This window comes from Oncorhynchus tshawytscha, unplaced genomic scaffold, assembly GCF_018296145.1.
Source record: "Oncorhynchus tshawytscha isolate Ot180627B unplaced genomic scaffold, Otsh_v2.0 Un_contig_8267_pilon_pilon, whole genome shotgun sequence".
In the NCBI taxonomy this organism is placed as follows: domain Eukaryota; kingdom Metazoa; phylum Chordata; class Actinopteri; order Salmoniformes; family Salmonidae; genus Oncorhynchus; species Oncorhynchus tshawytscha.
The window spans coordinates 31,136-55,672 of NW_024609056.1; the positions used below are offsets into that span (position 1 = coordinate 31,136).

A 24,537-nucleotide genomic window follows, 5' to 3' on the forward strand; every position below is an offset into this window, starting at 1 on the left:
GACGGGGGGCGTTTGAGGGACGTAGGTGTTTTTTTTTTGCTAACGCTGGGGCCATGTCATAGGCTGCTTCTCAAATGACACCATGTGCCCCACTTTTGGCCAGACTTCAGCTTAGCAGTTGTAGCTTTGACTTGGCCAAAAGAAGAGCACTACCTGAGGCCTGTTGTGGACAGGCACCCCACACTCCCTCTTCATTCAGAGGCACCAGGCATCGTCTGTGTACCAAATGGCACCCTATTCCCTACATAGCGCCCTACTTTTGACCAGGGTCCCATAGGGTAGTGCACTATATAGGGAGCAGAGTGCCAGACACAGCCAGCGATGGTGTCATGACGGGACGTCCCTGTCACATGGTGCTGCTCATCCTGGTTGTTTGGCTGTTGGCTGTTGATAGCTCCCCCAGGTTGCCTTCTCTAGGAGGGGACTGAGGGTGGAAGAGGGAAGGGAGAGAGAGAGGAGGAGGAGAAGGAGGAGAGAGAGAGGATGAGGGAAGGGAGAGGAGAGAGGAGGAGGAGAAGGAGGAGGAGAGAGAGAGGAGGAAGGAGGGAGAGAGAGAGAGGAGAGAGGGAGGAGGAGGAGAGAGAGAGAGAGGAGGAGGAGGAGAGAGAGAATGAGGGAAGGGAGAGAGGAGGAGGAGAAGGAGGATGAGAAGAGGGAAGGGAGAGAGGAGGAGAGGATGAGAAGAGGGAAGGGAGAGGAGGAGGAGAGAGGATGAGAAGAGCGAAGGGAGAGAGGAGGAGAGAGAGAGGATGAGAAGAGCGAAGGGAGAGAGGAGGAGGAGAGAGAGAGGATGAGAAGAGCGAAGGGAGAGAGGAGGAGGAGAAGGAGGAGAGAGAGAGAAGGGAGGGAGAGAGAAGTGAACAAATGTAGACTTAACAGTGAAATGTTGAGAGGAGAGAGAGAGGTGGATAAATTGTCTCGAGGTAGTAAAACAATACATCACCTGATAAATTAAAAGCTCTGACAACATGTTCCAAATCAAAACACCTGGTGAACTATCCAAGGTTTTCCATTAATTGAGGGATATAGAGGAAGCAGCTTAATCCCCAGGGGTCCGGTTTCCCAGACATAGATTAAACCTAGTCCTGGAGTGAAGAATCTACATTGAGAATGCTTCTATTCAGGACTTAATGTGTGTCTGGGAAAGATCCATCTCAGTAGTCTAGACTGGGGCCGTGTGGTAACAGCTGTAGTCTAGACTGGGGCCGTGTGGTAACAGCTGTAGTCTAGACTGGGGCCGTGTGGTAACAGCTGTAGTCTAGACTGGGGCCGTGTGGTAACAGCTGTAGTCTAGACTGGGGCCGTGTGGTAACAGCTGTAGTCTAGACTGGGGCCGTGTGGTAGCAGCTGTGGTCTAGACTGGGGCCGTGTGGTAGCAGCTGTAGTCTAGACTGGGGCCGTGTGGTAACAGCTGTAGTCTAGACTGGGGCCGTGTGGTAACAGCTGTAGTCTAGACTGGGGCCGTGTGGTAACAGCTGTAGTCTAGACTGGGGCCGTGTGGTAACAGCTGTAGTCTAGACTGGGGCCGTGTGGTAACAGCTGTAGTCTAGACTGGGGCCGTGTGGTAACAGCTGTGGTCTAGACTGGGGCCGTGTGGTAACAGCTGTAGTCTAGACTGGGGCCGTGTGGTAACAGCTGTAGTCTAGACTGGGGCCGTGTGGTAACAGCTGTAGTCTAGACTGGGGCCGTGTGGTAACAGCTGTGGTCTAGACTGGGGCCGTGTGGTAACAGCTGTGGTCTAGACTGGGGCCGTGTGGTAACAGCTGTAGTCTAGACTGGGGCCGTGTGGTAACAGCTGTAGTCTAGACTGGGGCCATGTGGTAACAGCTGTAGTCTAGACTTGGGGCCGTGTGGTAACAGCTGTGGTCACCTTGACGTGTATCTCAGTGGTCTAGACTGGGGCCGTGTGGTAACAGCTGTAGTCTAGACTGGGGCCGTGTGGTAACAGCTGTGGTCACCTTGACGTGTATCTCAGTGGTCTAGACTGGGGCCGTGTGGTAACAGCTGTAGTCTAGACTGGGGCCGTGTGGTAACAGCTGTGGTCTAGACTGGGGCCGTGTGGTAACAGCTGTGGTCTAGACTGGGGCCGTGTGGTAACAGCTGTAGTCTAGACTGGGGCCGTGTGGTAACAGCTGTAGTCACCTTGACGTGTATCTCTGTGGTCTAGACTGGGGCCGTGTGGTAACAGCTGTAGTCTAGACTGGGGCCGTGTGGTAGCAGCTGTGGTCTAGACTGGGGCCGTGTGGTAACAGCTGTAGTCTAGACTGGGGCCGTGTGGTAACAGCTGTAGTCTAGACTGGGGCCGTGTGGTAACAGCTGTAGTCTAGACTGGGGCCGTGTGGTAGCAGCTGTGGTCTAGACTGGGGCCGTGTGGTAGCAGCTGTAGTCTAGACTGGGGCCGTGTGGTAACAGCTGTAGTCTAGACTGGGGCCGTGTGGTAACAGCTGTAGTCTAGACTGGGGCCGTGTGGTAACAGCTGTAGTCTAGACTGGGGCCGTGTGGTAACAGCTGTAGTCTAGACTGGGGCCGTGTGGTAACAGCTGTAGTCTAGACTGGGGCCGTGTGGTAACAGCTGTGGTCTAGACTGGGGCCGTGTGGTAACAGCTGTAGTCTAGACTGGGGCCGTGTGGTAACAGCTGTAGTCTAGACTGGGGCCGTGTGGTAACAGCTGTGGTCTAGACTGGGGCCGTGTGGTAACAGCTGTGGTCTAGACTGGGGCCGTGTGGTAACAGCTGTAGTCTAGACTGGGGCCGTGTGGTAACAGCTGTAGTCTAGACTGGGGCCATGTGGTAACAGCTGTAGTCTAGACTTGGGGCCGTGTGGTAACAGCTGTGGTCACCTTGACGTGTATCTCAGTGGTCTAGACTGGGGCCGTGTGGTAACAGCTGTAGTCTAGACTGGGGCCGTGTGGTAACAGCTGTGGTCACCTGGGGACGTGTATCTCAGTGGTCTAGACTGGGGCCGTGTGGTAACAGCTGTAGTCTAGACTGGGGCCGTGTGGTAACAGCTGTGGTCACCTTGACGTGTATCTCAGTGGTCTAGACTGGGGCCGTGTGGTAACAGCTGTAGTCTAGACTGGGGCCGTGTGGTAACAGCTGTGGTCTAGACTGGGGCCGTGTGGTAACAGCTGTGGTCTAGACTGGGGCCGTGTGGTAACAGCTGTGGTCTAGACTGGGGCCGTGTGGTAACAGCTGTGGTCTAGACTGGGGCCGTGTGGTAACAGCTGTAGTCTAGACTGGGGCCGTGTGGTAACAGCTGTAGTCACCTTGACGTGTATCTCTGTGGTCTAGACTGGGGCCGTGTGGTAACAGCTGTAGTCTAGACTGGGGCCGTGTGGTAGCAGCTGTAGTCACCTTGACGTGTATCTGGTTGCGCAGCACAGCAGCTCTGAGGATCGTGGCTTTGGCTCGTCTCTGGAACTCCTTGCCCATGTGGACAGACTTCTCAAACGTATGGCCCCTCTGGTCCACGTCCCTCGCATACAGGATCTGACATCACACATACAGGAAACAGGAAGTTACTTACTGGAACTGGTGAGAGACTGGTGTGTACCTCTGTAGTGATAGTTGATGTGTAGAGAGACTGGTCTACGGCTAGTGTGTGTGACCTTGCTGTGTGTGTGTGTGTTACCTTGCTGTGAGAGTCTGTGTGTGTGTGTGTGTTACCTTGCTGTGAGAGTCTATACGTGTGTGTGTGTGTGTTACCTTGCTGTGAGAGTCTATACGTGTGTGTGTGTGTGTTACCTTGCTGTGAGAGTCTATACGTGTGTGTGTGTGTTACCTTGCTGTGAGAGTCTATACGTGTGTGTGTGTGTTACCTTGCTGTGAGAGTCTATACGTGTGTGTGTGTGTTACCTTGCTGTGAGAGTCTATACGTGTGTGTTACCTTGCTGTGAGAGTCTATACGTGTGTGTGTGTGTGTTACCTTGCTGTGAGAGTCTATACGTGTGTGTGTGTGTGTTACCTTGCTGTGAGAGTCTATACGTGTGTGTGTGTGTTACCTTGCTGTGAGAGTCTATACGTGTGTGTGTGTGTTACCTTGCTGTGAGAGTCTATACGTGCGTTGATCAGTCCCTCCAGTATGAGCTGGGTCAGTTCATCCTCCAGAGATAACACTGTGGTGTTGAAGGACTGGGACATCTTAGTCATGTCTGCAGACACATACGGGCTGAAGTACTGACACACACACACACACACACACACACCAGGTTAACAACTTGGGCTGAAGTACTGACTCAGGTTAACAACCTGGGCTGAGGTACTGACTCAGGTTAACAACCTGGGCTGAGGTACTGACTCAGGTTAACAACCTGGGCTGAGGTACTGACTCAGGTTAACAACTTGGGCTGAGGTACTGACTCAGGTTAACAACCTGGGCTGAGGTACTGACTCAGGTTAACAACTTGGGCTGAGGTACTGACTCAGGTTAACAACCTGGGCTGAGGTACTGACTCAGGTTAACAACTTGGGCTGAGGTACTGACTCAGGTTAACAACTTGGGCTGAGGTACTGACTCAGGTTAACAACTTGGGCTGAGGTACTGACTCAGGTTAACAACCTGGGCTGAGGTACTGACTCAGGTTAACAACCTGGGCTGAGGTACTGACTCAGGACACAGGTGATGTAGGGATATGAAGGAAAGGAATCCAGGTGTAAAACACTGTGTTGTCATGGTGCCATGACGGTCTCACCTGTATAAGGGCTCTGTTTCTGATCTGTGTGTACAGTGTTCTAACGTGGGGGGCCAGGTACAGGTCCAATAGAAGGTTATCCTGCAGGAGAGAGAGGAAGGGCATTGGTGTTAGCTGCACATTCAAATCCCAGTTGTTTTTGAGCCGTGGTTAGAGCAGGTAGCCTAGTGGTTAGAGGGGCGGCAGGTAGCCTAGTGGTTAGAGGGGCGGCAGGTAGCCTAGTGGTTAGAGGGCGGCAGGTAGCCTAGTGGTTAGAGGGGCGGCAGGTAGCCTAGTGGTTAGAGGGGCGGCAGGTAGCCTAGTGGTTAGAGGGCGGCAGGTAGCCTAGTGGTTAGAGGGGCGGCAGGTAGCCTAGTGGTTAGAGGGGCGGCAGGTAGCCTAGTGGTTAGAGGGGCGGCAGGTAGCCTAGTGGTTAGAGGGGCGGCAGGTAGCCTAGTGGTTAGAGGGGCGGCAGGTAGCCTAGTGGTTAGAGGGGCGGCAGGTAGCCTAGTGGTTAGAGGGGCGGCAGGTAGCCTAGTGGTGAGAGGGGCGGCAGGTAGCCTAGTGGTTAGAGGGGCGGCAGGTAGCCTAGTGGTTAGAGGGGCGGCAGGTAGCCTAGTGGTTAGAGGGGCGGCAGGTAGCCTAGTGGTTAGAGGGCGGCAGGTAGCCTAGTGGTTAGAGGGCGGCAGGTAGCCTAGTGGTTAGAGGGGCGGCAGGTAGCCTAGTGGTTAGAGGGGCGGCAGGTAGCCTAGTGGTTAGAGGGGCGGCAGGTAGCCTAGTGGTTAGAGGGGCGGCAGGTAGCCTAGTGGTTAGAGGGCGGCAGGTAGCCTAGTGGTTAGAGGGCGGCAGGTAGCCTAGTGGTTAGAGGGCGGCAGGTAGCCTAGTGGTTAGAGGGGCGGCAGGTAGCCTAGTGGTTAGAGGGGCGGCAGGTAGCCTAGTGGTGAGAGGGGCGGCAGGTAGCCTAGTGGTGAGAGGGCGGCAGGTAGCCTAGTGGTGAGAGGGCGGCAGGTAGCCTAGTGGTTAGAGGGGCGGCAGGTAGCCTAGTGGTTAGAGGGGCGGCAGGTAGCCTAGTGGTTAGAGGGGCGGCAGGTAGCCTAGTGGTTAGAGGGGCGGCATGTAGCCTAGTGGTTAGAGGGCGGCATGTAGCCTAGTGGTTAGAGGGCGGCAGGTAGCCTAGTGGTTAGAGGGGCGGCAGGTAGCCTAGTGGTTAGAGGGGCGGCAGGTAGCCTAGTGGTTAGAGGGGCGGCAGGTAGCCTAGTGGTTAGAGGGGCGGCAGGTAGCCTAGTGGTTAGAGGGGCGGCAGGTAGCCTAGTGGTTAGAGGGGCGGCAGGTAGCCTAGTGGTTAGAGGGCGGCAGGTAGCCTAGTGGTTAGAGGGGCGGCAGGTAGCCTAGTGGTTAGAGGGCGGCAGGTAGCCTAGTGGTTAGAGGGCGGCAGGTAGCCTAGTGGTTAGAGGGCGGCATGTAGCCTAGTGGTTAGAGGGGCGGCATGTAGCCTAGTGGTTGGTTAGAGAGGCATGTAGCCTAGTGGTTGGTTAGAGAGGCGGCATGTAGTCTAGTGGTTAGAGCAGGTAGCCTAGTGGTTAGAGCAGGTAGCCTAGTGGTTAGAGCAGGTAGCCTAGTGGTTAGAGCAGGTAGCCTAGTGGTTAGAGCAGGTAGCCTAGTGGTTAGAGCAGGTAGCCTAGTGGTTAGAGCAGGTAGCCTAGTGGTTAGAGCAGGTAGTCTAGCGGTTAGAGCAGGGAGCCTAGTGGTTAGAGCAGGTAGTCTAGTTGTTAAAGCGTTGGACTAGTAACCAAAAGGTTGCTGGATCGAATCCCCGAGCTAACAAGGTAAACATCTGTTGTTCTACCCCTGAAAAAGGCAGTTAATTAACCCACTGTTCCTAGACCGTCAATGTAAATAAGAATTTGTTATTAACTGACTCTCCTAGTTAAATAATAAAGGTTAAATGAAATGTAAAAAACAACCGAGACTAATTCAATCAACATTACTGAGTGGCAATATAAAATAGTTTCCCCATTTATATTTAGCAGTTAGCCTGTAACAGCCAGCTCTGTCTTCTCCATTATCATCTAGTCAGCCTGTAACTGTCCACATTAAACTGTTTTCTCCATTATCACCTAGTCAGCCTGTAACTGTCCACATTAAACTGTTTACTTCATTATCATCTAGTCAGTCTGTAACAGCCAGCTCTGTCTTCTCCATTATCATCTAGTCAGCCTGTAACTGTCCACATTAAACTGTTTTCTCCATTATCAGCCTGTAACTGTCTACATTACTGTCTTCTCCATTATCATCTAGTCAGCCTGTAACAGCCAGCTCTGTCTTCTCCATTATCATCTAGTCAGCCTGTAACTGTCCACATTAAACTGTTTTCTTCCTTACCTTCATCTCATCCAGTAGTTTCAGACAGGATGCGTACTTTGATTCGTAAAACTTGAAGATTATGTCACGCACCTGGGGCTCCAACTCTAAAAACAACTTAAAGGAGCTAGAGAGAGAAGAGAAGAGACAGGGAGAAAGAGAGAGACAGGGAGAAAGAGAGAGACAGGGAGAAAGAGAGAGACAGGGAGAAAGAGAGAGACAGGGAGAAAGAGAGGGAGAAAGAGAGGGAGAAAGAGAGAGAGAAAGAGAGAGAGAGGGAGAAAGAGAGAGGGAGAAAGATAGAGACGGAGAGAGAGAGACAGGGAGAAAGAGACAGGGAGAAAGAGACAGGGAGAGAGAGAGACAGGGAGAGAGAGAGACAGGGAGAGAGAGAGACAGGGAGAAAGAGACAGGGAGAGAGACAGGGAGAGAGACAGGGAGAGAGACAGGGAGAGAGACAGGGAGAGAGAGAGACAGGGAGAGAGAGAGACAGGGAGAAAGAGACAGGGAGAAAGAGACAGGGAGAGAGACAGGGAGAGAGACAGGGAGAGAGAGGGAGAAAGAGACAGGGAGAAAGAGAGAGACAGGGAGAAAGAGACAGGGAGAAAGAGAGACAGAGAGAGAGAGGGAGAAAGAGACAGGGAGAAAGAGAGGGAGAGCGAGAAAGAGAGAGAGGGAGAAAGAGACAGGGAGAGCAACAGGGAGAGACAGACAGGGAGAAAGAGACAGGAAGAGAGAGAGAGACAGGGAGAAAGAGAGAGAGAGAAAGAGAGAGAGAGAGAAAGAGAGGGAGGGAGGGAGAAAGAGAGACAGGGAGAGAGAGAGGGAGAGACAGGGAGAGAGGGAAAGAGAGAGAAAGAGGGAGAAAGAGAGAGAAAGGGAGATGCTGACGTTTCAATATGTACTGAAATCTGTCATCACCCAACAAGCTGCTCCTCTCCATGACAGTTCTCATCAAGGCCTTCCACTTGGAGAGAACAATGAAGCTCTTCAATTAACAACAGTTAGCATTTACCTGAAGTGTACTTCTTAGGAGGGGACGACTAAGTGTGGTGCACACTGCGTAGGGAGACTACCTGCTTGAGATGATGTTCTTCTGTAGTTCCTGTCTGTCAAAGGTGGCCAGGGCACACATCCCTCCATACACCGCTACATTACTGGGGGACAGGAGCTGGGGAGGGGGTCCACAACAGGTTACAACTCCTCAATCCTAAAAGACTCCATGTACACAGCAACATCATGGCTCAGACCAGATATGGTAGAGTTGGGGGAGGGGCGGGGTCAGGTGAGTTGGGGGCGGGGTCAGGTGAGTTGGGGCGAGGTCAGGTGAGTTGGGGCGAGGTTAGGTGAGTTGGGGCGAGGTTAGGTGAGTTGGGGGCGGGGTCAAGTGAGTTGAGGGCAGGGTCAAGTGAGTTGAGGGCAGGGTCAAGTGAGTTGAGGGCAGGGTCAGGTGAGTTGAGGGCGGGGTCAAGTGAGTTGGGGGCGGGGTCAAGTGAGTAGGGGGATATATTGATATCTGACCTCTGGGAAGTCGCAGTGGTCAAATGAAGCCTGGAGGAAGCACTTAGCGGCCGGTTTGTACTTTCTAGAGGCCAGCTCTGCCAAACCTGGAGGGGGTGGGATCAAGAGAAACATTTGAAAGCGCAACTCACAATTTAAAAATAGGTTTTATTACCTATTATGACCTAAGACTTCAGTGGTCCTCCTAACAGTATAATGTCTTAGCTGTAGACTTCAGTGGTCCTCCTAACAGTACAGTATAATGTCTTAGCTGTAGACTTCAGTGGTCCTCCTAACAGTACAGTATAATGTCTTAGCTGTAGACTTCAGTGGTCCTCCTAACAGTATAATGTCTTAGCTGTAGACTTCAGTGGTCCTCCTAACAGTACAGTATAATGTCTTAGCTGCAGACTTCAGTGGTCCTCCTAACAGTATAATGTCTTAGCTGTAGACTTCAGTGGTCCTCCTAACAGTATAATGTCTTAGCTGTCCTCCTAACAGTATAAGACTTCAGTGGTCCTCCTGCAACAACAGTATAATGTCTTAGCTGTAGACTTCAGTGGTCCTCCTAACAGTACAGTATAATGTCTTAGCTGCAGACTTCAGTGGTCCTCCTAACAGTACAGTATAATGTCTTAGCTGTAGACTTCAGTGGTCCTCCTAACAGTACAGTATAATGTCTTAGCTGTAGACTTCAGTGGTCCTCCTAACAGTATAATGTCTTAGCTGTAGACTTCAGTGGTCCTCCTAACAGTATAATGTCTTAGCTGCAGACTTCAGTGGTCCTCCTAACAGTATAATGTCTTAGCTGTAGACTTCAGTGGTCCTCCTAACAGTATAATGTCTTAGCTGTAGACTTCAGTGGTCCTCCTAACAGTATAATGTCTTAGCTGTAGACTTCAGTGGTCCTCCTAACAGTATAATGTCTTAGCTGCAGACTTCAGTGGTCCTCCTAACAGTACAGTATAATGTCTTAGCTGCAGACTTCAGTGGTCCTCCTAACAGTACAGTATAATGTCTTAGCTGCAGACTTCAGTGGTCCTCCTAACAGTATAATGTCTTAGCTGTAGACTTCAGTGGTCCTCCTAACAGTACAGTATAATGTCTTAGCTACAGACTGCAGTGGTCCTCCTAACAGTATAATGTCTTAGCTGTAGACTTCAGTGGTCCTCCTAACAGTACAGTATAATGTCTTAGCTGTAGACTTCAGTGGTCCTCCTAACAGTACAGTATAATGTCTTAGCTGTAGACTTCAGTGGTCCTCCTAACAGTACAGTATAATGTCTTAGCTGTAGACTTCAGTGGTCCTCCTAACAGTATAATGTCTTAGCTGTAGACTTCAGTGGTCCTCCTAACAGTACAGTATAATGTCTTAGCTGCAGACTTCAGTGGTCCTCCTAACAGTACAGTATAATGTCTTAGCTGCAGACTTCAGTGGTCCTCCTAACAACAGTATAATGTCCTAGCTAGACTTCAGTGGTCCTCCTAACAGTATAATGTCTTAGCTGCAGACTTCAGTGGTCCTCCTAACAGTATAATGTCTTAGCTACAGACTTCAGTGGTCCTCCTAACAGTATAATGTCTTAGCTGCAGACTTCAGTGGTCCTCCTAACAGTATAATGTCTTAGCTACAGACTTCAGTGGTCCTCCTAACAGTATAATGTCTTAGCTGTAGACTTCAGTGGTCCTCCTAACAGTATAATGTCTTAGCTGTAGACTTCAGTGGTCCTCCTAACAGTACAGTATAATGTCTTAGCTACAGACTTCAGTGGTCCTCCTAACAGTATAATGTCTTAGCTGTAGACTGCAGCAGTGGTCCTCCTAACAGTATAATGTCTTAGCTGTACAGACTTCAGTGGTCCTCCTAACAGTATAATGTCTTAGCTGTAGACTTCAGTGGTCCTCCTAACAACAGTATAATGTCTTAGCTGTAGACTTCAGTGGTCCTCCTAACAACAGTATAATGTCTTAGCTACAGACTTCAGTGGTCCTCCTAACAGTACAGTATAATGTCTTAGCTGTAGACTTCAGTGGTCCTCCTAACAGTACAGTATAATGTCTTACCCGCAGCACATTTTAGTTTGGTGAGGACAGATTGGTTCTGACTGTCTCTCTCTCCTCGTTGCTAGAAGAACAAGCAAGCGGGAGGTAAGTCAGTGACTTTCTCTCAGTGTGAAGGCTATATTAGAGTCTACTATACACACACACACACACACACACACAATTTAAAAAGGAGAACATCTATTGAACAAATTCTCATACTGCTTGATTTGACAAGTTTCTCTCACTAGGAAGGTACGATGGAAAGGTTATATTTCATGTCATTCAGTACTAACCTCAGCTATCTCTGGAGTGGATTCTGCCTTGCTGACGTAGCTAAGTACATGGGACCAGTTCTGGAGGTAAACGCTAACCTAGCGAGAGAGAAATACACAGAGAGCGAGAGACAGGAGAGAGAAATACACAGAGGGAAATACACAGAGAGAGAGACAGGAGAGAGAAACACAGAGAGCGAGAGAGACAGACAGGAGAGAGAAATACACAGAGAGAGAAATACACAGAGAGAGAGACAGGAGAGAGACAGACAGGAGAGAGAAATACACAGAGAGAGAGAGACAGACAGAGAGAGAAATACAGAGAGAAATACAGAGAGAGAGAGACAGACACAGAGAAAGGAGAGAGAAAGACAGGAGAGAGAAATACACAGAGAGAGAGACAGACAGAGAGAGAAATACACAGAGAGAGAGACAGACAGGAGAGAGAAGAGACAGACAGGAGAGAGAAATACACAGACAGGAGAGAGAGAAAGACAGACAGAGAGAGAAATACACAGAGAGAGAGAGAGAGACAGAGATGTCAGAGACATTCAGACATGTGTTGATGATGTCATAGTACCTTGACAGACACCGTGTTGATGATGTCATAGTACCTTGATGACACCGTGTTGATGATGTCATAGTACCTTGATGACACCGTGTTGATGATGTCATAGTACCTTGATGACACCGTGTTGATGATGTCATAGTACCTTGATGACACCGTGTTGATGATGTCATAGTACCTTGATGACTCCGTGTTGATGATGTCATAGTACCTTGATGACACCGTGTTGATGATGTCATAGTACCTTGATGACACCGTGTTGATGATGTCATAGTACCTTGATGACACAGACACCGTGTTGATGATGTCATAGTACCTTGATGACATGACATAGTACCTTGATGACACCGTGTTGATGATGTCATAGTACCTTGATGACATTCAGACACGTGTTGATGTCATAGTACCTTGATGACACCGTGTTGATGATGTCATAGTCAGACACGTGTTGATGATGTCATGAGTACCGTGTTGATGATGTCATAGTACCTTGATGACATTCATGTTGATGATGTCATAGTACCTTGATTGACATTCAGACACCGTGTTGATGATGTCATAGTACCTTGATGACATTCAGACACGTGTTGATGATGTCATAGTACCTTGATGACATTCAGACACGTGTTGATGATGTCATAGTACCTTGATGACATTCAGACACATGTTGATGATGTCATAGTACCTTGATTGACATTCAGACACATGTTGATGATGTCATAGAACCTTGATTGACATTCAGACACATGTTGATGTCATAGTACCTTGATGACATTCAGACACGTGTTGATGATGTCATAGTACCTTGATGACATTCAGACACGTGTTGATGATGTCATAGTACCTTGATTGACATTCAGACCGTGTTGATGATGTCATAGTACCTTGATTGACATTCAGACACGTGTTGATGATGTCATAGTACCTTGATGACACCGTGTTGATGTCATAGTACCTTGATGACATTCAGACCGTGTTGATGATGTCATAGTACCTTGATGACATTCAGACACGTGTTGATGATGTCATAGTACCTTGATGACATTCAGACACGTGTTGATGATGTCATAGTACCTTGATGACATTCAGACACGTGTTGATGATGTCATAGTACCTTGATGACATTCAGACACGTGTTGATGATGTCATAGTACCTTGATGACATTCAGACACGTGTTGATGATGTCATAGTACCTTGATGACATTCAGACACGTGTTGATGATGTCATAGTACCTTGATGACATTCAGACACGTGTTGATGATGTCATAGTACCTTGATGACATTCAGACACGTGTTGATGATGTCATAGTACCTGATGACATTCAGACACGTGTTGATGATGTCATAGTACCTTGATGACATTCAGACACGTGTTGATGATGTCATAGTACCTTGATGACATTCAGACACGTGTTGATGATGTCATAGTACCTTGATGACATTCAGACACATGTTGATGATGTCATAGTACCTTGATGACATTCAGACACATGTTGATGATGTCATAGTACCTTGATGACATTCAGACACATGTTGATGATGTCATAGTACCTTGATGACATTCAGACACATGTTGATGATGTCATAGTACCTTGATGACATTCAGACATGTTGATGATGTCATAGTACCTTGATGACATTCAGACACATGTTGATGATGTCATAGAACCTTGATTGACATTCAGACACATGTTGATGATGTCATAGTACCTTGATGACGTTCAGACACATGTTGATGATGTCATAGTACCTTGATGACGTTCAGACACATGTTGATGATGTCATAGTACCTTGATGACATTCAGACACATGTTGATGATGTCATAGTACCTTGATGACATTCAGACACATGTTGATGATGTCATAGTACCTTGATGACATTCAGACACATGTTGATGATGTCATAGTACCTTGATGACATTCAGACACATGTTGATGATGTCATAGTACCTTGATGACATTCAGACACATGTTGATGATGTCATAGAACCTTGATGACATTCAGACACATGTTGATGATGTCATAGTACCTTGATGACATTCAGACACATGATGATGTCATAGTACCTTGATTGACATTCAGACACATGTTGATGATGTCATAGTACCTTGATTGACATTCAGACACATGTTGATGATGTCATAGAACCTTGTTGACATTCAGACACATGTTGATGATGTCATAGTACCTTGATGACGTTCAGACACATGTTGATGATGTCATAGAACCTTGATTGACATTCAGACACATGTTGATGATGTCATAGTACCTTGATGACATTCAGACACATGATGATGTCATAGTACCTTGATTGACATTCAGACACATGTGATGATGATGACATTCATAGAACCTTGATTGACATTCAGACACATGTTGATGATGTCATAGTACCTTGATGACGTTCAGACACATGTTGATGACATGCTTGGCACTAGTGCAGTAGTCTCGGGCTCGGCTGTAACACTTCAGGGCGTTGCTGAGATCTCCACAGTCTAAATAGTGGTCCCCAAGGTCATCATGACCCCGCCTGAACAGACAGAGAGAGAGGGGAGAGGGGGAGGAGGAGACAGGGGAGGGAGGGGCCTTTATTTAACCAGGTAGGCTAGTTGAGAACAAGTTCTCATTTGCAACTGCGACCTGGCCAAGATAAAGCAAAGCAAATCGACACATACAACAACACAGTTACACATGGAATAAACAAAACAGTCAATATTACAGTAGAACAAAAGAAAACAAAAAGTCTTTATACAGTGAGTGTAAATGAGGTAAATTAAGGAAAAAAATAGGCCATGGTGGCGAAGTAATTACAATATAGCAATTAAATACTGGAGTGATAGATGTGCAGAAGATGAATGTGCAAGTAGAGATACTGGGGTGCAGAGGAGCAAGATAAATAAATAAATACCAGTATGGGGATGAGGTAGATAGACAGGCTGTTTACAGATGGGCTATGTACAGGTGCAGTGATCTGTGAGCTGCGCTGACAGCTGGTGCTTAAAGCTAGTGAGGGAGATGTGAGTCTCCAGCTTCAGAGATTTTTGCAGTTGGTTCCAGTCATGGGCAGCAGAGAACCGGAAGGAAAGACGACAGACGCTCCCTCTCATGGAGCTGAAATCGCTGGGTGTGTGTAAACCCAGCAGATGCCCTAGGTTCTAGCCATGCATGATGTCCGAGTTCCATCTCCACTGCTTGTGACACAGTCGAGTTCCATCTCCACTGCTTGTGACACAGTCGAGTTCCATCTCCACTGCTTGTGACACAGTAGAGTTCCATCTCCACTGCTTGTGACACAGTAGAGTTCCATCTCCACTGCTTGTGACACAGTAGAGTTCCATCTCCACTGCTTGTGACATCTCCAGTGACACAGAGTTCCATCTCCACTGCTTGTGACACAGTAGAGTTCCATCTCCACTGCTTGTTGTGAGTTCCACAGTGACACAGTAGAGTTCCATCTCCACTGCTTGTGACACAGTAGAGTTCCATCTCCACTGCTTGTGACACAGTCGAGTTCCATCTCCACTGCTTGTGACACAGTAGAGTTCCATCTCCACTGCTTGTGACACAGTCGAGTTCCATCTCCACTGCTTGTGACACACATGTAACACAGTGAAAACAATGTCTACTTGAGTTCCCCCCCGTAGCTAGTTACCTGATGCTCTCTTTGATGGAGTTTCCCTTGTAGTTCTTGAGGTCAGTGTCCAGCTTCTCCAGTTTGAGAAGGGCCTTTTTCCTGGTGCTCTCTGCCCAGGCTGTGTCCAGGAGAGGGGCCTCCGCCGGCCCATCAGGCACCGCGTCAGGGACACCCTGCGCCTGTCTGGGAATAGACAGAGATGTTAGGGTCGTATGCACACATGCGGGATCTCTCTCACTCACACACACACACTTTTGTACCTTATATAGGCTCCACTTCACTCTCTCACACACACACACACACACACACACACACTTTTGTACCTTATATAGGCCCCGCTTCACTTCACTCACACACACACACACACACACTACACTCACACACACACACACACACACACACACACACACACTTTTGTACCTTATATAGGCCCCGCTTCACTCTCACACTCACACACACACACACACTTTTGTACCTTATATAGGCCCCGCTTCACTCTCACACACACTCTCACACACACACACTTTTGTACCTTATATAGACCCCGCTTCACTCTCACACACACACTACACTCTCTCTCACACACACACACACACACTACACTCTCTCTCACACACACCCTTTCTCCTCACCGCTTGGCGTCGGTGAGTCTGCGGTGGATCTCCTCGTACACGTCTACGTTGAAGGTCCTCTGGACGAAGGACAGGGCCATCTTCAGGGCCTCGGCACGGAGCTGGGGACAATGTTGTGCTATGAACTGCAGTCTCTCAATACGCATCAGACCGCTGTAGCTGGACGCAAACTGCTCCAGGTCCTAGAGAGGGAGACCAGGACAGATGAAAGACAGGGAGACCAGGACAGATGAAAGACAGGGAGACAAGACAGATGGACAGATGAAAGACAGGGAGACCAGGACAGATGAAAGACAGGGAGACCAGGAAAGACAGGGAGACCAGGAAAGACAGGGAGACCAGGACAGATGAAAGACAGGGAGACCAGGACAGATGAACGACAGGGAGACCATGAACGACAGGGAGACCAGGAGAGATGAAAGACAGGGAGACCAGGACAGATGAAAGACAGGGAGACCAGGACAGATGAAAGACAGGGAGACCAGGAAAGACAGGGAGACCAGGAGAGAAAGACAGGGAGACCAGGAGAGATGAAAGACAGGGAGACCAGGAGAGATGAAAGACAGGGAGACCAGGAGAGATGAAAGACAGGGAGACCAGGAGAGATGAAAGACAGGGAGACCAGGAGAGATGAAAGACAGGGAGACCAGGAGAGATGAAAGACAGGGAGACCAGGAGAGATGAAAGACAGGGAGACCCAGATGAAAGACAGGGAGACCAGGAACGACAGGGAGACCAGGAGAGATGAACAGGGAGACCAGGAGAGATGAACGACAGGGAGACCAGGAGAGATGAAAGACAGGGAGACCAGGACAGATGAAAGACAGGGAGACCAGGAGAGATGAAAGACAGGGAGACCAGGAGAGATGAAAGACAGGGAGACCAGGAGAGATGAAAGACAGGGAGACCAGGAGAGATGAAAGACAGGGAGACCAGGACAGATGAAAGACAGGGACCAGACCAGACAGATGAAAGACAGGGAGACCAGGACAGATGAACGACAGGGAGACCATGAACGACAGGGAGACCAGGACAGATGAACGACAGGGAGACCAGGACAGATGAAAGACAGGGAGACCAGGACAGATGAAAGACAGGGAGACCAGGACAGATGAAAGACAGGGAGACCAGAGAAAAACAGAGAGGACAGATGAGGGAGACCAGAGAGAGAGGAGACCAGGACAGATGAGACAGGGAGACCAGGACAGATGAAAGACAGGGAGACCAGGACAGATGAAAGACAGGGAGACCAGGACAGATGAACGACAGGGAGACAAAAGAGAAGACAGAGAGAGAGTGAGAGAGAGAGAGAGAGAGAGAGAGAGAGAGCGAGAGGCAGTGAGACAGGGAGATTGAGAGAAAACAGAGAGAGAGAGAGACAGAGAGATTGAGAGACAGCGAGAGAGAGACAGAGAGAGAGAGAGAGAGAGACAGACAGAGAGAAAGAGAGACAGGGAGATTGAGAGAGAGAGAGAGACAGCGAGAGGCAGTGAGACAGGGAGATTGAGAGAGAGAAAGAGACAAAACAGGAAAAGATGAGACACATGATAGAGTTGAGACCAGTGACAGACTGACTTGATTTAGTTCAGTGAGCATAGAGAGACAGACAGAGAGATACAGAGAGAGAAGAGACAGTCAGTAATGACCAGAGGGATTGAGCTTAGTGAGAGTAATGTACCAGTGAGGAAAGCTTAGAGACATAGAGATTGACCAGTGCTAGAGTGATAGTAGACAGACAGTGAGAAAGAGAGAATGTACCAGAGCTTGAGTGCTATAGATGTACCAGTGAGAGAGAGAGACAGTAATGTACCAGTGAGGCAGCTTAGTGAGACAGGGAGATTGAGAGAGAGTGAAAGAGACAAAACAGTGAAAAGATAACACATGATAGGAGTTGACCACCACTTAGTGACAGACTGACTTCATTTAGTTCAGTGTTCAGCATAGAATATAGAAGAACTACAAAGCTACGGAAGATACAGTCAGTAATGTACCAGTGCTAGGGCTAGCTTAGTGCTATAGTAATGTACCAGTGCTAGGGCTAGCTTAGTGCTATAGTAATGTACCAGTGCTAGGGCTAGCTTAGTGCTATAGTAATGTACCAGTGCTAGGGCTTAGTGCTTAGTGTACCATAGTAGTGTACCAGTGCTAGGGCTAGCTTAGTGCTATAGTAATGTACCAGTGCTAGCTTAGTGCTATAGTAACGTACCAGTGCTAGGGCTAGCTTAGTGCTATAGTAATGTACCAGTGCTTGCTTAGTGCTATAGTAATGTACCAGTGCTAGGGCTAGCTTAGTGCTATAGTAATGTACCAGTGCTAGCTTAGTGCTATAGTAATGTACCAGTGTAGCTTAGTGCTATAGTAACGTACCAGTGCAGTGCTAGTACCAGTGCTAGCTTAGTGCTATAGTAACGTACCAGTGCTAGCTTAGTGCTAGCTTAGTGCTATAGTAACGTACCAGTGCTAGCTTAGTGCTATAGTAACCAGTGCTAGGGCCAGTGCTAGGGCTAGCTTAGTGCTATAGTAACGTACCAGTGCTAGCTTAGTGCTATAGTAACGTACCAGTGCTAGCTTAGTGCTATAGTAATGTACCAGTGCCAGTGCTAGCTTAGTGTGCTACCAGTGCTAGCTTAGTGCTATAGTAACGTACCAGTGCTAGCTTAGTGCTATAGTAACGTACCAGGCTAGCTTAGTGCTATAGTAACGTACCAGTGCTAGCTTAGTGCTATAGTAACGTACCAGTGTTAGCTTAGTGCTATAGTAACGTACCAGTGCTAGCTTAGTGCTATAGTAACGTACCAGTGCTAGCTTAGTGCTATAGTAACGTACCAGTGCTAGCTTAGTGCTATAGTGTTACCAGTGCTAGCTTAGTGCTATAGTAACGTACCAGTGCTAGCTTAGTGCTATAGTAACATACCAGTGCTAGCTTAGTGCTATAGTAACATACCAGTGCTAGCTTAGTGCTATAGTAACATACCAGTGTGGGGTTTTCCACCACATAGTTGGTGTCTGGAGCATTCTGCTGGTCTTCCTGGGGGTCAGCATCGATCTGCATCGGCTCAACAGCCCCCTGGAGGAGAGAGAGGGATGGGAGAGAGGAGAGAGAAGATGAGATGGAGAGAGAGTGAGCGTGGGAGATGGAGAGAGAGAGAGAGAGGGGGAGATGGGGGAGAGAGGGATGGAAGGGAGCGGGAGAGAGAGAGACTTTTAGAAATTAACCCCTAAGGTCAATGTCCGGGCACCTACTGAAATCGAATTAGCATTTAAAAAAGCCCCATAGAAATCCTTCCATTTAAGCTAGAGCGGTGTTTGTCAGACCACGAGACATCCCAATTGGTCTTCTCACTTCTGTAGCGTCAGAACAGCCTACAAACGACTGACCCTTCAATGGAAAGATGAGACCCTCCGTGTTCTCCGTTTTGATCTATGACCCCGACAAGCTACTTGGGACTCATCTGAAGTCGGTACAGCCGATCTGCCAACTGTCTGAACAGTTTGGCCTAGACACTAATATGACCCTCTGTGTAAAGGTGAGACCCTCACAAACATGACGGTGGTTTTGTTCTAGGACGCCCACAGGCCTCACAAGACTTATCTGAAGGTCCCCAGGTACGAAGTTAAAAACATTTATGGAAGTATATATGGAGACTGGATTAGTAACAAAAATATGGGGTTAAATACATGTAAAAAACAACAATTTTATTTAAACTAGGCAAATCAGTTAAGAACAAATTCTTATGTTCAATGAAGGCCTAGGAACAGTGGATTAACTGCCTTGTTCAGGGTAGAACAACAGATGTCGGCTCGGGATTCGATCTTGAAACCTTCCGGTTACTAGTCCAACGCTCTAACCACTAAGCTACCTGATCTTTCTTATAGGGCAGACACTTCAGAACAAACTGCCTTTTGATTGTTTTTTGGGGGCCTATCCATTGTTCCATGTAGTGAATGATATTCTGTGTTTGTACGGGCCAATTTTTAAACCTTTATTTAACTAGGAAAGTCAGTTAAGAACAATTTCTTATTTTCAATGACGGCCTAGGAACAGTGGGTTAACTGCCTTGTTCAGGGGCAGAACAACAGATTTTTACCTTGTCAGCTCGGGGATTCGATCCAGCAACCTTTTGGTTACTGGCCCAACGCTCTAACCAAGGCCGCCCCTCTAACCACTAGGCTACCTGCTCTAACCACTAGGCTACCTGCTCTAACCACTAGGCTCCCTGCTCTAACCACTAGGCTACCTGCTCTAACCACTAGGCTACCTGCTCTAACCACTAGGCTACCTGCCTCTAACCACTAGGCTCCCTGCTCTAACCACCAGGCTACCTGCCTAACCGCCAGGCTACCCTCTAACCACTAGGCTACCTGCTCTAACCACTAGGCTACCTGGTTCTAACCACTAGGCTACCTGCTCTAACCACCAGGCTACCTGCTCTAACCACTAGGCTACCTGCCGCCCCTCTAACCACCAGGCTACCTGCTCTAACCACTAGGCTACCTGCTCTAACCCGCCCCTCTAACCACTAGGCTACCTGCCCCTCTAACCACTAGACTACCGCTCTAACCACTAGGCTACCTGCCGCCTCCTAACCACCAGGGCTACCTAGGCTACCGCCCCGCCCCTCTAACCACCAGGCTACCTGCCGCCCCTCTAACCACTAGGCTACCTGCCGCCCCTAACCACCAGGCTACCTGCTCTAACCACTAGGCTACCTCTAACCACAGGCTAGGCTAGGCTACCCTGCCGCCCCTCTAACCACTAGGCTACCTGCCGCTAGCCGCCAGGCTACCTGCCGCCCCTCCCTCCAACCACTAGGCTACCTGCCGCCCCTCTAGCCACCAGGCTACCTGCCGCCCCTCTAACCACTAGGCTACCTGCCGCCCCTCTAGCCACTAGGCTACCTGCCGCCCCTCTAACCACTAGGCTACCTGCCGCCCCTCTAACCCGCTAGGCTACCCTGCCGCCCCTCTAACCACTAGGCTACCTGCCGCCCCTCTAACCACTAGGCTACCCTGCCGCCCCTCTAACCCAGGCTAGGCTAGCCACCTGCCGCCCCTCTAACCACTAGGCTACCCTGCCGCCCCTCTAACCACTAGGCTACCCTGCCGCCCCTCTAACCACTAGGATAGGCTACCTGCCGCCCCTCTAACCACTAGGCTACCTGCCGCCCCTCTAACCACTAGGCTACCTGCCGCCCCTCTAACCACTAGGCTACCTGCCGCCCCTCTAACCACTAGGCTACCTGCCGCCCCTCTAACCACTAGGCTACCCTGCCACCCCTCTAACCACTAGGCTACCTGCCGCCCTAATAGCAGTAAGGACAAAAATGATTCATCAAAAAAACGTGTTCGATTTTATTTTATACTTCAAGGGGTCTTAAAATTCAATATGAAATAGCAAAATGATCCTTGGTAATGACCTTAAAACAGCTCCATATATCAGAGCTTCGCTCGGTCTGCTCTGGTGGTCCTACCTCTGGGAGCAGGGAGCATGCTGAGAGGCTGGAGCTGAGGACATAGTCCCCTGCAGTGAACGGTGACAGCTGATTGGGTCTGCTGCTGCTATGGGAGGTACAGGGAAGCTCTGAGGCCGAGGTCTGGGCCAAGCTAGCCCTACTCTTGTCCCTGTCTCTGGCCATGGCCCTGTCTCTTTCGCTGTCCTGAGCCTGAGCTTGTTCTGCCCCTGCAGAAACCTCCAGCTCTGACACTGCGCTGTCCTGGAGGAGGGAGGTGAGGTGGGAGAAGGGGAGAGGGGGGGAGGCGGGAGAGATGGGGAGATGGAGGGAGGGGGAGATGGAGGGAGGCAGGAGAGATGCAGGGAAGGAAGGGGGGTGGAGGGGGAGATGGAGTGGAGGCGGGAGAGAGGGGAGATGGCGGGAGAGAGGGGAGATGGAGGGGAGGCGGGGGAGGGGAGATGGAGGGAGGCGGGAGAGAGGGAGGGGAGGCAGGAGAGGGGGAGATGCAGGGAAGGAAGGGGGGCAGAAGAGTGATTTCTGTCCTTGATGACTTAAAGCACTCCGCATGATAAGTCATGTCAGTTAGCCAGAACTCTCACCACATTAGCTGGATGTTATTTGGGGTTGTGTATTGTAAGTAATCACCTACCTCCTCATGCCTTTTGCACACAACGTATATAAACTTTTAAAAAATTATACTGTGTTATTGACTTGTTTGTTGTTTACTCCATGTGTAACTCTGTGTTGCTGTCTGTTCACACTGCTATGCTTTATCTTGGCCAGGTCGCAGTTGTAAATGAGAACTTGTTCTCAACTAGCCTAAATAAAGGTGAAATAAAAATTAAAAATAAAACTACATGACCAAAAGTATGTGGACACCTGCTCGTCAAACATCTCATTCCAAAATCATGGGCATTAATATGGAACTGGTCCCCCCTTTGCTGCTATAACAGCCTCCACTCTTCTGGGAAGGCTTTCCACTAGATGTTGGAACATTGCTGCTTCTGGGAAGGCTTTCCACTAGACTTGCTCCACTCTTCTGGGAAGGCTTTCCACTAGATGTTGGAACATTGCTGCGGGGACTTGCTTCCATTCAGCCACAAGAGCATTAGTGAGGTCGGGCACTGATGTTGGGCGATTAGGCCTGGCTCGCAGTCGGCGTTCCAATTCATCCCAAAGTAATTTGATGGGCTTGAGGTCAGGGCTCTGTGTAGGCTAGTCAAGTTCTTCCACACCGATCGACAAACCATTTCTGTATGGACCTCGCTTGGTGCACGGGGCATTGTCATGCTGAAACAGGAATGGGCCTTCCCAAACTGTTGCCACAAAAAAATAATCTATACTGCATAAACATTTCCCTTCACTGTAACTAAGGGGCCTAGCCCGAATCATGAAAAACAGCCCCAGACCATTATTCTTTCTCCACCAAACTTTACAGTTGGCACTATGCTTTGGGACAGGTAACATTCTCCTTGCATCCACCAAACCCAGTTGGACAGCCAGAAGGTGAAGCGTGATTCATCACTCCAGAGCACATGTTTCCACTGCTCCAGATTCCAATGGCTGTGAGCTTCACACCACTCAACAAAAACATTTAATGGGTTTCCATGGCCGAGCAGTCGCACACCAAGATCACAATGCCAAGCGTCACCATGGAAACCCATAGATTTTTTAAGAATGTAACTTTTATTTAACCAGGCAAGTCAGTTACGAACAAATTCTTATTTACAATGACAGCCTACACCAGCCAAACCCGAATGACGCTGGGCCAATTGTGCGCCGCCCTATGGGACTTGGCCGGTTGTGATACAGCCTGGAAACAAACCAGGGTCTGTAGTGACACCTCTAGCACCAAGATGCAGTGCCTTAGACCACTGCGCCACTCGAGAGCCCATGAAGCTTCCGACGAACAGTTCTTGTGCCGACGTTGCTTCCAGAGGCAGTTTGGAACTCAGTAGCGCTTCAGTGGTCCCAGTCTGTGATCTTGTGAGGCCTACCACTTCGCGGCCGAGCAGTTGTTGCTCCTAGACATTTTCACTTCACAATATCAGCACTTACATTTGTCCAGGGCGAGCTCTAGCAGGGTAGAAATTTTACAAACGGACTTGTTGGAATAGTGGCATCTTATGACGGTGCCATTTTGAATGTCACTAATCTCTTCAGTACGGGCCATTCTACTGCCAATGTTTGTCTATGGAGATTGCATGGATTTTTATTTAATAGAGATTGCATGGCTGTGTGCTCGATTTTATACACCTGTCAGCAACGGGTGTGGCTGAAATAGCAGAATCCACTAATTTGAAGAGGTGTCCACATACTTTTGGTGATGTAGTGTATATTTGGTGCTGTACAAACAAGGTGGGTCACACATGTGAATTGGTGGAAGAAACAAGGTGGAAGGTCACACATGTGAATTGGTGGAAGAAACAAGGTGGGTCACACATGTGAATTGGTGGAAGAAACAAGGTGGGTCACACATGTGAATTGGTGGAAGAAACAAAAGGTCTGGGTCAGACATTTAAGAACCATGAAGAAGGTGGGTCCTGCTTCTTGCATCACACATGTGAAAAGAAGATGGGTCAATTACTGAATTGGAAGTTGTCTCTAAATGAACAGCAAGGGTTGGTGAAAGGTTTCAGGGGATAGTAACTTCTGAGACATTTGCCAGTCCGGTGGATGTTGTTTATCTAGTTGATTATAACAGACAATTTAAGAATTGTTTCCATGGCAAATCTTCTCTAGCTAACTACATTTTTATTTAGTTAGCTAAATAGCTTGCATTTTAGGTGGCTACGCTAACGTTTGACACAGATGTAGCTATGCTAGTAAGGAATTACTAACTGCAGTCAGGTTTCTTTTTAAATGAGCACATTACAGTAACGACTCAACACGAGCCATCAAACTGTCTGTTTACATTTTCTATAACTAATTTAGCTACACCTGTTTTTTTTTTTAATCCGCCGACTAGTTAGCTATATCCATCAAACAAATTGAAGATTTATAATCTATAATAAACCTAGTTCAATCCGCCCTAACGCTAAATTTATTAGCTAATAAGGACTAACTTGATGTTGAGACCCCAGCATAGCTTCTTAGCTAGCAAGGTTAGCTTGTTAGCTAACTCTAGTTGAAAACACTTTGTTAGAGGACCAAATAGATCAACTCAATCTAAACAAAAAATATATAGTCATTCAAACGTGTTCCCGGTTATATAAACTGTTGAAAACAAGTTTTGGAAAACACAAGTTTACCTGAAAGTTAAAGACCTGTACGGGCAGAGGCATCTCCTTCTCTGCCGACACAAACACAATAATCACATCCGGGGTATGGGAGTGCAACTTGTATCTAAATCCCTGTGGAGCAAAAGTCAATATGACTAGCTGGAACAACCCAACTTTGGCG

General features: G+C 48.6%; 1 protein-coding gene across 3 annotated transcripts; it reads right to left on the reverse strand.

Annotated features, from left to right (window-relative positions):
- LOC112236332 (COP9 signalosome complex subunit 1) lies at positions 1-24,537 on the reverse strand. 3 transcript variants are annotated; one of them, XM_042314079.1, is made up of 15 exons: positions 24,387-24,537; positions 21,100-21,396; positions 18,657-18,749; positions 15,683-15,864; positions 15,069-15,233; positions 13,811-13,946; positions 10,867-10,944; positions 10,595-10,655; positions 8,552-8,637; positions 8,107-8,201; positions 7,052-7,157; positions 4,691-4,771; positions 4,038-4,175; positions 3,354-3,488; positions 1-424 (listed from the first exon to the last, which is right to left on the reverse strand). In XM_042314079.1, the coding sequence occupies exons 1-15, from the start codon at positions 24,417-24,419 to the stop codon at positions 347-349; spliced, it is 1,764 nt and encodes a 587-aa protein (XP_042170013.1). In that variant the 5' UTR covers positions 24,420-24,537; the 3' UTR covers positions 1-346. The 3 variants fall into 3 exon arrangements, with proteins under 3 accessions (XP_042170013.1, XP_042170014.1, XP_042170015.1); XM_042314080.1 differs by having other exon boundaries at positions 2-424; positions 21,154-21,396; positions 24,387-24,536; XM_042314081.1 differs by lacking the exon at positions 21,100-21,396 and having other exon boundaries at positions 2-424; positions 24,387-24,534.